The 14188-nt window shown below is 42.7% G+C and overlaps 2 protein-coding genes across 5 annotated transcripts in view; both read right to left on the bottom strand.

Annotated features, from left to right (window-relative positions):
• rasgrf2b (Ras protein-specific guanine nucleotide-releasing factor 2b) overlaps positions 1–10852 on the bottom strand; it is a 38356-nt gene extending 27504 nt beyond the window's left edge. Inside the window, exon 1 of one of the 3 annotated variants that reach the window (XM_052068818.1) lies at positions 10218–10852. In XM_052068818.1, the coding sequence (XP_051924778.1) occupies positions 10218–10493 (276 nt within the window). In that variant the 5' untranslated portion in view covers positions 10494–10852. The remainder of the gene's footprint in view (positions 1–10217) is intronic. The other 2 variants (XM_052068817.1, XM_052068819.1) reach the window with 2 other exon arrangements.
• Positions 10853–12306: 1454 nt separating this feature from the next.
• Positions 12307–14188, bottom strand: part of msh3 (mutS homolog 3 (E. coli)) — a 29748-nt gene continuing 27866 nt past the window's right edge. For both annotated transcript variants that reach the window (XM_052068820.1, XM_052068821.1), the window contains exon 24: positions 12307–14143. In XM_052068820.1, the coding sequence (XP_051924780.1) occupies positions 14059–14143 (85 nt within the window). In that variant the 3' untranslated portion in view covers positions 12307–14058. The remainder of the gene's footprint in view (positions 14144–14188) is intronic.

Raw genomic sequence — 14188 nt, 5'->3', positions numbered from 1 at the left:
CTAGTAAACATTCCCTACTTTTAGTTCATTGAGGTAAATCTTTTCCATTGGAAAAAATAAAACCCCACACTAAAAGTAGATGTGAAATAACGCTGATCTCAACTCACCTCAATTTATTCTCAAGCTTCGGTACTGTGGACCTGTTTAGTTGAACACAAAGCTGTTATGCTGTTGTATGAGTGGCAACAACAGGTGGCTACACAGGTCACTCGTACTATCTGCCAACCAGTAAAAGAGTAATTCATTCTTCTACCATCGCTATTAGTCACTGACATACAACGATGAAGATATACACATTATTTGAAGTGAATAAAGCATTTTGGGGACAAATGAGGTGAAATTGGATAATTTGCCAGCACAGTGTTTGGGACCCATGACCTTAAACAACCTTTTAAATTGAGCTTGAAATCTCTTTGGGAAGAATTGTTCACGAGCGACTACAGCTGGTCACTGTGAAGCGACTTGACTTGAGTTCACTGCCACCATACAGCGTTTGTATGTGAAATCATAGCTCAAAGGTCCAAGCAAAGAATCAGACGAACAACAGCTTGAATGTCGGAAAAAAAAACCAAGCAAAAAACTCAGATGTGGAGTCACGCAAGTGTTTTACATTTGGCCTGGCTTTCAACTTGTAATATGAAAACGCCACACTATAGGACTTTGATCGCAAGTGTGAAATTGGTTTTGCACAGAAGAATGAAACCTCGTGTGCCTTCAGGCTGGGTGGTATGAATGAATTGGACTAAAATCACATGCAGCAGGTCTTCACAATGCCTGATGCTCTCCAAGGTCATGCGTACATGAAACGCAATTTACACAGTCGAATATGAAGGACAAATATTTGAAACGGTTTTCAGTATGTTGGAATGCAGTTCGACACCAACGCAAACTAACACGTTGAGGGTTGCGGGGACACGTTCCCTTATGTGACCTGAGGCAAAAGGGAAACTAGAAAAAGACAGACACCCACTCGAGTTTACATTATCACTGAGTAGTAATTGAATCCACACCACCAGCATATAAATCAAATTGGACTAGAATCATTCTACAAGGTATAATTTATTGGTGGATCACCTATTTTTATTTTGAAAATGACAAAAGTGTGTGCCAATCTCTTGCACAGACCCCCCCCCCCCATCCTAATTCCTGCTTCTGCAATATAAAAGAATGTGTGCCTCCACTGGGCTGATTTTAAAGTAAGGGAAGAAGGGGAGCCGCTTGGATTGGTCGGGAGTTGGATAAGTTCCATCTCACAGCGGCGTTTGCGCCACTGTGGGAATGCGCCTTTTCTACTTGCGCTTGTCGAGCAAAATACCAAAACAAAGAAAATTCCACCCATGCGCACAATTAGACGACACTTTACGTTCGACTTGTTCTGGGCATGAAAATAGGGCCCTTTATTTCCTCTTGGCTCAATCTCATTGCTCAGCGCTAATACAGCCAGTGTGGAAAAATATTCACAACAACATCCCGCCATGTTGCGAATATTCCACAATATAAGCTTGATTGAAAACATTTGCGATGCAATGAAGCTGTAACATATGAACTGTGATATCGAGATACAGTAGACTTTATTCTGCGTTGTCTGTGTTTCTGACAAGATAAAACCGGCTTCCACATCTCTGTAATACGATCTGATACATGGGCGAATAAATGTTAACTTTCTTCAATGTTGATGAAGTTACAGCTTTTTCATAGCTCGGATCTCACCTCATCCACTACCCTCGTGAGGATAAGGCGGTACGGGGAAGAGAAAATGAATGGAAGAAAAATCAGTTCAATAAATTCACCCAAATCTGCTTTGATAAAAGAGACTTCATTACATACAGTGGGGAAAAATGTACATATAACATTGCTTCATATCCATCCATCCCATCCATTTTCCGAACCGCTTGATCCTCACTAGGGTCGCAGGGGGTGCTGGAGCTTATCCCAGCTATCTTCGGGAAGTAGGCGGGGGACACCCTGAATCGGTTGCCAGCCAATCACAGGGCACACAGAGACAAACAACCATCCACACTCACATTGACACCTAGGGACAATTTTAGAGTGTTCAATCAGCCTGCCACGCATGTTTTTGGAATGTGGGAGGAAACCGGAATACCCGGAGAAAACCCACGCAGGCCCGGGGAGAACGTGCAAACTCTACACAGGGAGGCCGGAGCTGGAATCGAACCCGGTACCTCTGCACTGTGAAGTCGACGTGCTAACCACTGGACTACCAGGCCGCCCCATTGCTTCATATGTCAAGATTTAAAATGCTTTAGAATGACTTTTTAAAATTCAAAATCAAATAATTGTCCTGAATCTGATTCAGCCTCTCATGAATTCCCATCCACTAAATTCAAGCTCTTCCCGACAATTACAACAATCTTCTCATCTTCCCACCACTGCGGCCGCTTTGGCCATTAGTGGGTTAAACCAGCTGGAGAAACAATACAAGGCATTTGTAAAAAGGTTGAGACATATCCCACTCCCAATCCGCGCTTGTCGTAGTCATTATCCGCCGTTCTTGCCTCGACCCCTGCTGGGCTCCCACAGAGCCAACAAAGTCGAATTGTTGTTTTTTTTTTTTTATACGTAAACGTGTATAACATGCTGCAGCAACATAAGGAACAAAACCAACTGAGGATGCTTGGTGGGATTCAAGGGAATGTAGTTCACATTAAGACAAAAAAAAAAAAAAAGCATAATGTGCCATTCAACAGAGAGGCAAAGGTGTTGCTCTCTTGCTGAGCTTCACAAGATAATTGTTGGATTTATTATTTTTTAGTAATCATACATTCACGTATTATTCGATTGTCGATTTATGCTCGCAAAGAAGAATGCTTCTGCCTGTCATGATAGTTTGATTTTGCCTGCAATGAAGAACGCTTATGCTTTCAATAAAGATATATCCTTTATTATTTACTCACATCTATAATCATTATATATTCTTCATTATGTGCTCACTTTTGCTTGCTGTACTGTGTGAAAGGTTTAGGGTCGCAACCACCTTTCCGAGGACGTGGTTGGGAAGAGATAACTGTTAAGACTAAACAGTGAGCAAGGGTGAACAGTGAATGGAGACATCAACACCAGCTGCAACGGGATGTGGCATTTGCACACATGTACGTAAATTGCACTCACATACACACACATAGTCAAACAAGTTCAGTGTGTGTTCAACAGCCCCCACCCTTTAGGTTGGACACACCTATGTAGTAGCTTTCCCAATAAATGAGGAGGTGAAGGGGGAGATCGTTAGGGTTACGTGCCGAGAACTGAAACCGAACGATATTCTCCTCGTTCCCTCCTGGTACCAGAATCGAGTCTCCTGTCTCCTCCTTTTGGTTATTCCTGAGTGTCAATTTGGACCAACCTGACAATAATATAATTGCAATAATAATTGTCTGGGGGTTTTTAAACCATTTTCTATAGCTCTTATCTTCTTTAGGTTAATCGACCACTACATTTATCATTCATTGGGAGCAGTTTCTAATATTTTGCTCATTCAATAAGCAAAGCAAAATAGCAGAAACGGCTTTCAACACGACGCGGTGCACCTGCACCTTCGACACCAGACAAGCACATAAAGTCAACAAAGCATTTATAAGCATGTGTTTAATGGAGCAACAACGCGGCCCCCTCCACATCTAAAACATGCTTTATTTTTGCAATGTCTGTCTATCACATAGAGGAGCATTGCAGGTGTACAACCTAAAAAGCCACAAAAGGATTTTCGTCTTTTGCTGTAGCATCAGAGGTGTCTGAATAAACCGTAAATCTGCTTTACTGTGTTTGTTTTGCCTTTGTGCGGGCTTATTAGCTCAGCACAGACGCTTGACAATCTTAATAGTTGACACTGCAATATACGACATGAAGACCCCGCCGGGTGTGCCACCTCTCATCCATGCGGCCGCCATTGATGTGAGCGGTGACAATGACAACCACTGCACACTACAGAGGCTCGTTCCCCTTCAGCTTTTTATCACCCACTGCGTGTGTGTCTGTCTTTGAAGATTGCACCCGCAACTGTTAATGAAATTGCATTCTGCGTGATTGCCGAGGTGTTTTGTCCATCCAGTTCCACATGCCACAAGACATACAGTAGGTAGTAGCGGATGAATCCGGTTTCATGTAGATGTACATCGACAGACCCGACATTTTAGTCAGATGACCACAAAAATGAAGCATTCTTCAGTTTCAAATTCACTTGTGCTTTATTGTATTTGTGGATGCATTAACTGTGGTTGTCATATTGTATTTCCAAATGCTTCTCTCATCCGTACAGCCTTATAGTATACGGGTGTTAAGTGTCATGATGATGATGATGTGTGCTGTAGCACGCAACCTCTCTGATTAATAAAGTTTTCGTTAGCAAACAGTAGTTCTGATTGGTCTAAAGCACAGGTGTCAAAGTCAAGGCCCGGGGGCCAGATCTGACCCGGCACATCATTTTATGTGGCCCGCGAAACCAAATCAAACATGTCAATTTACATGATGCTTGCGAAAATCTGTTCCAAAATTCATATTCTCATAAGTAATAGATAAGAGAGATATTGTAAGCATTTTCTTGTTGCCAAAACCTCTCACTACAGTAACGTAAACAACAGTTGGTTACACCGTTATTCTTGACTTTTATGATTTCAGTCATAACAGCCCTCCAAGGGAAACGGTAACTAAAACATGTCCTGTGGCAAAAATGGGTCCTGATCGAAAGGTTTTGGCGAGAAAGATGGGATTTCACGTTGCACCTTGGTCTTGGTCAGTGGTACGAATCGTTTTTGACTAACAACAGAATAGCCAAAGCTAACAATGGTAACTGCTACTGTTATCAAGAACCGGCTTGTTTTCATACTCTTGGAACCGTGCAGATGAATGAAGACCGTGTTGCCATGTTAACCACATTTCCGCACAGAGTTTCGGTCCGATGATGGCAGTAGACGGGCATTCGAAACATATATATAATATATATATATATATATATATATATATATATATATATATATATATATATATATATATATATATATATATATATATATATATATATATATATATATATATATGTGTGTGTGTTGTCAAGTTTCAGGCCCATTTCCAAACTGCCTTTCATTTCCAAAATTCTGGAAAAAGTGGTGCACATGCAGTTGAAACTTTTCTTGGATGAACATCTTGGAGGTCTTCCAGTCAAGTTTCAAGATGATGCATAAGACGGAGTCAGCCCTGTTACGCGTTTCTAATGACATCCTCTTGGCAAATGACTCTGGAGACCACGTGTGTCTAGTTTTATTGGACTTAACTGCAGCATTTGATACAGTGGATCACAGTATTCTGCTGACTCGTTTGCAGCACTTGGTGGGCATTGGCGGCAGTGCTCTTGAGTGGTTTGGGTCCTATCAGGCTGACAGAACCTTTTGTGTCAGCCTTGGCTGCACTGAGTCACGCACTGCTCCCCTGTCATGTGGTGTTCCACAGGGCTCAATTCTGGGGCCTCTGCTGTTCTCGCTGTATCCACTCCCATTGGATTCCATCTTAAGGAAACATGGTATTCCCTTCCACTGCTATGCAGATGACTGCCAGATCTATGTCCCACTGAGCAAGAAAGACGCCTTCTCATTAAGGCCACTCCTATCCTGTCTGGAAGAAATCAAAACCTGGATGGCACAAAATTTCTTGAAATTTAACGAAAAGAAGACAGAGGTGATATTGTTTGGTCCCAGTGGCCCTTGTACATTCCATCCTGTAGACTTGGCCCCCCTGTCTCCTTATCTTAAGTCAACAGTCTCAAACTTGGGCCTTAAACTGGACAGTGATTTCAAACTCGATCTGCAAATTGGTGCCGTCGTTAAATCCAGCTTCTTTCACCTTAGACATCTGGCCAAAATGAAACGTCTCCTCTCACATGAACACTTTGAGACAGTAATTCATGCCTTTGTCACATCCCGGCTCGACTACTGCAATGCCCTTTACTTTAGAGTCAGCCAGTCCTCAATTAAGCGCCTTCAGCTGGTCCAGAATGCTCGCCTCTTGACTGGTACTCGTAAGAGGGAGCACATAACTCCTACTCTGGCATCCCTTCACTGGCTCCCCAATCATTTTAGAGTTATTTTCAAGATCCTCCTCTTTGTTTTCAAATCTCTGAATAATCTCGCGCCACCTTACTTCTCTGAGCTCATCCGCCCCTACATACCTGCCCGGCGCCTCAGGTCTGTGGACCAGACATTATTAGAAGTACCAAGAACTAAACTGAGGCTCAGAGGGGATCGAGCCTTTTCTGTTGCTGGTCCCTCTCTCTGGAATGACCTCCCACTGAACATTCGGCAAGCCTCCTCGCTGCCCATCTTTAAAGCCCTCCTTAAAACTCACTTGTATTCTTTGGCATTCGACTCAGCATGACTTAGATTTGTTCTTGGTTTTACTGTTTGGTGCTTTCTACCGCCTTTATTACCGATTTGTCTTACTGTTTATTGTGCATGTTAAATTGCTCCATGTACAGCACTTTGTATGCAAAGATGGCTGTTTGAAAGTGCTCTATAAATACCGTTGACTTGACTTGACTTGGTGTTCGACTAGCAGTGCCACCGTCGCTGTGGAAACCATTCAGACCAGTGTGAATGCACTCCAAACGATTTGAAGGGTTTGTATCTTTGTGCGAGTACGGCGCAGAAAGAGGAAGGCGGCATGCTTCGTGCACTTTGTATTGTGGCTCACTGTGGGGGTGTGATACACTGCAGGTTACCTCACTGCTTCACTTCTATGCACAAAAAAATGAAAAATAAAATCAGCCCGCACAGATACTGCACATGGAGCACATCTCTTAAAGTTGACTATCGCCAATAGCTGAACAAAAAGCATTACAGTAATGAGTTGGTTTATCGCTCCTGAGCGCATGGCTATGCACGTGTAATATGTGTGGCAGAACACAGGCTTGCAGCTTAGGGCAGATTGAAAATAACCCTAATTAAGCGTCACAGCTGTAGTGCGAGTGTGAGACAGGCCGACGGGAGAAAGAGAAGCGAGAGACACCAGAAACTCAAAAGCACTGCGCAACATACAAAAATCGTCAGAGTCACGGCAGATCTATCTGAACAAGTTTAATGGAATTGCCCTTGAGATGGTAAAAAGCGAGTTGGCGAATGACTTTTCATTATATATATACATTGTGTATCAGAAACACCAACACACTGACAAGCTCCCTATTCAACAGGGCTAACATCAGACTACATGAACGCAGACCGATTTTGAGCCAACAGACGACACGTGTCGCAGACAGGTTTCGTAGCTGATTTTTGAGTTGCCTCGACGCGTGGCAGCATTTTGTGACAGCATAGCGTGACCCGTCCTACGTCGTCATTCGATCGGTTCTTCGGCAACAACCAATAGGGAGAGAGTGCCCTCCTACTTATGACAAGGGCACCGGACCTGGCGCACACGATCACAGTGTGGTGTAAAGTGAAAAATGACTTGAAGAAAATGGGAATTACTTTTGACCGTTCTGAACATCGAAACAAATTACATGCACAGAATGCCTTCGTCGACATCATTTCGACAGCCAGTCATCCAGCCTCCCCAACCGACCAGTGCCAATGGACTGAATCTTCTACAGAAGCACACGACAACCGATAAGGTCCGCTCTGCGACAGACTTGTTGTGCAACATTTCACTCAGCCCTCCGCCACAACTTTTTTTTCCCCTTCATCATCACGGTAAAAATCGGAAACACTTCAAGTATACTGTATCAGGCTACTCCTGCCATTTGCACAACTGCCTACATTATTTTTTTCCAGTTGAGGTCTTGATGAGTGGAATGGGTTCTACATGGAACCAGTCACTCGAGTGTCTCCGGAGATGCGGAAAAAAAACGGACAGGGGGCACGCGCTGGACATAACAACGCAGAGGCAGCATCCTACAGTGCACTTCAATAATATAAAGTAATCACCTATGAGCAATTTCCTCATTTGCACAACCAAGAAATCTTTCCACAAAGTATTTTGCAACTCCAAGTTAATGAACCACAGAGGCCACATATAAGAAGGGGTTGCTGTAACATAGCGGCACACTTGGGTTGAAAGTTATTGTTATTGTTGTTGTTCGAGGATGAAACAAACAACGAACCCCTGTTCATCGCGGGGGTAGATTCGAGACCAGGTAAGAATAGGTTTTCGATCTTTAAATACATTGCAAACATTTGAACACACTCCAAAATGATTCACGGTGTGGCATTATTTCCACGACAGGTACACAGGCTCGCTCTAGTGGTTCAGAAAACTCATTTGTCCATAACTTTTAAGCAAAGTGCATTTGCCTTGAACTATTTAGGCGCTTGTTTTTCAATAAAATATTAAGGTTTGAACTCACTATTTCAAAAGGTTCTCGCTTGAAAATAGAGATAAAGGCAGAATGTAAATAGTGCTTGGTGATATTTTGCTACTTTGCTACTTTTGGCCTGTGAGTATTGGTTGTATTGTCTGTCTATATGTGTTGCTCCACCATTTGAATTGACACACACACACACATACAAAGCATATTTACATACATATATTTTTTTTTTGCGGGGAGAGTTCAACACCATGAAATGGTTTGTTACCCAGTCTATGGCGTTTTGACCAGTTTGTTCGCGTTGAACACATTTTCGCAATAGCCAAATAGTAACATTTCTCAAACGGTTCTTGTGATACGGCAGGGGAACACAGTCAAACCCTTTGGAATAAAAGCAGCGCACATTGTAATAGGGCTGTCACTATTTCATATTTTTAGAATTGATTATTCTATCAATTACTCCATCCAGTAATTTTAGTTTGTATTAGCGTTCATTACAAAACCGCTTTCCCCAATTACTCTTTCTTAACCATTAACTGTTGTATATTTGACATGAGTTTAAAAAAAACAAAACCAAAATCATGTGAGAGGGAATGTTGTACTCACCAATCCTTTTTGAAATTGATTCATTTGATTATTGAGAGCTGTTGATTGAAATGATCATCGATTCGTGGTTACACTTCAACAGTTTAAGTTTCATTTTGACTTTGCGAGAGATGTTGACAATCTGGATGCGTCCCAACGGCCTTACTTTAACCGGGTCCACTTTGGACGATGGAGAACAACCTGTTGCTGCATTGGTTTCCCACTGTGTGCTTTGAGGAAACAAGTGGTGACAATGAGGCTCACTTTTCACCTTCAGCAGCACAATAATTAGCACATTCAAAGTCCACAATACAGAGCCTCCCTTGTATCTCTCTACTGCAACACATGGAGAGGAAAGTCAATGCATTGCGCAACAAATTCATTCTTTGGAGGAGGATCACCTGCAGGGAGGAGGCAGTGACACTGCAGAGAAGTTCCAACTGCGCTGTTGCTGAAGCTGCTGCAAGCAGCCTTTTTTAAGGCAACTCTAAACTGGCATCATGATGCTTTTTACTACGGGCCCCAGCATTAATACAATTGATAATGTTACCAAATGACGTTGTGTAACATACCGAGTGCTCTTTCTAATATTTTAACTTGGACAAGGTTTAAAAAAAAAAAAAATATATATATATATATATATATATATTTTTTTTTTTTTTTTGGGGGGGGGGTGACTTCTATAAGGCAAACTAAATATCACACAGCTTTCTTATGTCACTGGTGAAACCACGCTACTCGCACAGGGAGCTTTTGCCACTATTTTGTCAATAGGTCTCAGTATGAGTCAGTATGAGTATCAGTTTGTCATATTTTGCTTATATGCAACTCAAACTATAAGAAACAGCTCACAGCACAACACACATCCACATTACTGATACCTAGAGTTATTCAGAAGACCAAAAAAAAAAAAAAACAAAGCACCAGGAGAACGGGTGATATTTTATATTTTGGTTACCTTTCATCAGTCTAAATATTAGGAAAAAAGCTTTCATTAAGACACAGCAGTGTGGTTCTACCACTATTGTAAATTTAAAATAACATTTACTAATATTGTGGCCATATACAATTATACTGCGTTTAACGATTACTTTAGTTCTTTTGGATGGCATTTTTAAGTAGCATGAAGTGTGGTGGAGTTAGTAAGAATCCCATTTCATTTTGTTTTTTTATACATGTTGTAGTGACTGAAAAATGTCATATACCATGACGTGAAATCCACATCAAACAAAGTAAAAATTGACAGCATTGCACTTGAGCATAACAGTTTGCTGAAGTTCCATTAAAAATTGTGCTTTTGGGTGGCGTCGTGAAAGCATCTCCCTACCTGTTTCTCAAGGGCTTCTTTCCCCGCGGTAGACATTTTGGGTGCGGGTGCGCGCTCGCAGGTGCAGCCTTCCAACAGGTAAATCCCGGCGGGGCGTGCGCTCTGTTCGTTGTCGAAGTAGAAGAGGACATTCTGGTAAAGAGCGAAGAACTTGTCATGCCAGCGGCTGTTCTCAGCGGTCTTCTTGCTTAGGAAGCCGCGTTTGGTGCCCTCTTTACGCGCTACGGCAGACAAGAAGAGCGCGTGGCCCTCGTTGTAACGCACGCTCTTCTGCATCGTAAGAGCGGCTCGGTTTGCTCTTTTTTTAAACTTCTTTTTCTTCGATTCAACGCGTGGCCATCTCCGCGGGGGACAGTTTCCTTGCAGGGGTATGGGGGTAGGGGAGGGGGGAGGTTGGGGGCTCAAGGGCGCCGAGCCGTGCGTAAAAGTTACCCCGCTGGCGCAAGCACAGCGTCCGCGGAGCTCCTCGCGCCCGGAGACGCCGAAGGGGAATCCATGGCGCTCGCTCACAACTTGGGCGATGACATGGAGAAGCCTCGAGTTAGACGAGGGCGGAATGACACAGAAGAGATAAACTGTAATCGGCTTTTGACTACGGTCAACTGTCGGCACACACGTAACTACGAGCCCCAGCCCCTCCCTCAGTCCGTCCCTGCTTGGCCGACTCTCTCACCGGGGGGAGTTAAAGGCGGAGCGTTCATTTCTATGCTGTGCTAATGACACCGCGCAAACCAAACAGATTTTCTTCCATCTGCACATGTACCCGTAGTGGCAATATTATTCGCATTACATACATATATTTGGTTTAAAAAAAACCTCATTGACTTGACTCAGTGGTATGTGGGCTCTCTCTAGAGCAGGGGTGGGCAATTATTTTCCCGGAAGGGGGGGGGGGGGCAAATGGGAAGCAGAAAATATTGTGGAGGGCTGGGCCAAAAGTTAGTAATAGAAATAGAAAATAAAGAAGATAGCACAATGTCTTTGTATGCCAGTAATAATGTAACATTCTCCTCCACCATCACACTCGGCACCGGTTCTCCTCAAGGATGTGTACTGAGCCCCCTGTTGTTCACGCTCTACACATTTGACTGCTCTCTGACTCTTATTAGCGGTCCAGTTTGCGGAAAGTTTTTAACATGATAACAATGAAACCATTCTAGGAAATGTTGATTAACTCGAGCCACAAGCAATTCACTCTGAGCATGGAAATTGCCAGAATCGAACTGAGTAAGAATCACTTCCTTGTTTTTCAAAGTCTCGTAGATTTGAGTCTTTCCGACTCCAGGCGTCTCCTGAATGTTTCGTACTTTGTTACCCGCTTCGTTTAATCAGATACATATCACTTTCCCTTCCGTGGTCATTACTCTCTCCCTCTTTCTTCATCTTCACCTCGCTCCATGTGCTCTGCAACTTGAAGTAACAGTGCCACCTGGTGTTGAAATACCATCATTCACGTCCAAACGAAATGAATGCAATCAAACCTTAATTGTGCACCAATCTTCGGCGGGACGGATTAAAAATACCAACCGGCCAAATCCGGCCCGCGGGCCGTAGTTTGCCCAACCCTGCTCTAGAGGTATGCAAAAGATTCACGGCCAAAGTACAGTTCAGTTGTATTTAACTTTTTTGCACTATATACCCATTTGTAGGATGTTTTTAACAAGTTTGTTTTTAAGTGTTTATATCTGTATATTTTTATTAAACATTTAAAGGTGTTTTTTTTTCCCCACCACCTGTATTTAAGTGGGGCGGCAGGTGGTCCACTGGTTTGCACGTTCACCTGACAGTGCAGAGGTGCAGCATTCGATTCCGGCGCCGGACTTCCTGTGTGGATGGTTTTTTGTCTATATGTGTCGTGCAAATTGGCCGACCCTCGTGAGGAGAAGCAGATTAGAAAATGGATGCATGGAAGGATGGATGGATTTAAGCACAGTGTTAATGTTCAAATTGTGCATGTTACGCTGGTTTAGAAAATTAGTATCTTTTCTAGGAATAAACCACTACCTCATTTTGAATGAACTCATGCAATGCTGCAGTGCCCCATCTGTATTCGTAGTGTTAGGGAAGTATAATTACCGGTTAAAAAAAAAAATTGTACCGGGAATAGCAATAAACAGCTTAAAACCTTTTTAAAGAAATGTTCAGTCTATGCCTCCCTGCTGCTTATTGCCAAGTGAGCTGAGTCGAGTTCACTGCCTATACAAGTGTAACCGATGGTGTCCGACTGCGTTGTGTTTAAGATATAGTGATGACGCACAGCAGGATTTCTTTTGTTGGTTGACGTTTAATAGTGTCAATCACACAACCTCATGCTAAAAGCAAAATCAATGTCCTCGCTTCAATTATGGCATTGCAGGGTGCCCCTACGCAAATGATATGGCGTAGCAATGCATTCAAATACTTAAATTTGTTTCCCCAGCTCTAAAGATGCTTACCTCCCCATGAACATAAAACATTTTTAAAAAGAGAGCGTCAAAGGGGTGAGCACAATTTAAGAGAAGAAGTGCCATATTCATTATTGAAGTACGGGAACGGATAAAATTTTTTATTCCACTTGTATTTTGGAAAAACTTGCAAGTCCGGTCACTCGTATCTCTTGCTTATGTTCTGTCCGTGATCCCAGAAAAAAAAGTGTAATATTTCAGAAACAAAGTTGTTTGGGCGATCAAAAAGTTAATAACCTTTCCTGAACAAGCCGCACATTTTGTTCTTTCAGTTACAATCTGTCGAGAGACGCCGCCACAAACTGTGAAAACAAAATAACCAAAATAAAACCAGCAATTCTCAGGCATCCCGGAAGGGCCAAAGACTTCTTGTTTCTCATATTACATCCAATCTGTTGAGCAATAATGAAAAGAGCAAAGGAAGAAATAATAACAACTGGAAATTGCAATGCACTCCGATATTACATGTGAATGCTGAGAGCTGCGGAAAAAGTTTTTTTTTATGTCAAAAAAAAAAAATGAAAGTGCAAATGTCCCGTTGTACTTTCATTGTCTTGAATCTGTTGCACTATGAGGCTGATATTAAGTGTGACTTCTTCAATTTTCTGGTAGTCCACGGTGCCTTTCATTGGTCAATTTCGTACTACACCCGACTCATTTGGCAGACATGCAAACTGTTGGTGGTGATATCGTCTGTGGTGTGTTAGCCCAAAAAAGTATTACCCCCTTCACATTCAAAGCCACCAAAACACAACCGAGATTGAGGAGCTTTTGCGGGACTCAAATAGAGGTGAGCTGTGGTGCATGCTAGCTCGCCACACTTTCCTTGTGCCTCCTTTTACTCTTTGCATTTCAAAGCACTTTACATGACGCCAAGCGCTGAATTTTGTATCGGAGCCATGACAATAATCCGAAGTTTAGAACATTTGGGACCTTAAATTTGTTCTGTCACCGTCCAGGACTCAATGTACGTTTCGGCGCATAACGTGAACATTCCGTAACCTAATGATTCTTTCATTTTAAAAGAATAGTACCAGTGAAGGACAGGCTTGACCTCAACGAGCAAAAAAAAAAAAAAAACTCCCTAGCTGGACAAGTGTCATGGGTACAAAAGCAGTCCCTTAACTCATTCAGTACCAGCCAATTCTGGACCAAGTCTGAAAAGACGTTTAATAACGTCTTTGGGAGTGAATGAGTTGGTGGGTAGTGCATCCGTGCTCTTAAGACGCAGTGATGGAAAAATTCATAAGAGTCACCCTTGGTGCATGTTTAGACTGTTTACTACATGTGACAGTACAGAAAACACACCCTGGAAGTCTTACAAAAACACACCTGGAGAATTTTGTATCGTGTGTGTTTTGGGTCCCGTTTGTGTACACTTTTGCACTGCACGGCTGTCAGGAGCTGGACCGCTGCCACTCAACGAGAGAAGATTTGTCGGAGATGCTCCAAAGCTCGGAGAGGAACTTCTCCTTCCTCCTCCTGGTAGAGACAGAAAATGACACCAACCACTCATCGTCACACTAA

This window comes from Hippocampus zosterae, chromosome 6 (genome assembly GCF_025434085.1).
Source record: "Hippocampus zosterae strain Florida chromosome 6, ASM2543408v3, whole genome shotgun sequence".
Classification (NCBI taxonomy): Eukaryota; Metazoa; Chordata; class Actinopteri; order Syngnathiformes; family Syngnathidae; genus Hippocampus; species Hippocampus zosterae.
Note: the sequence above shows the minus strand (reverse complement) of the source record. Positions and strands in the feature narration are given on the sequence as shown.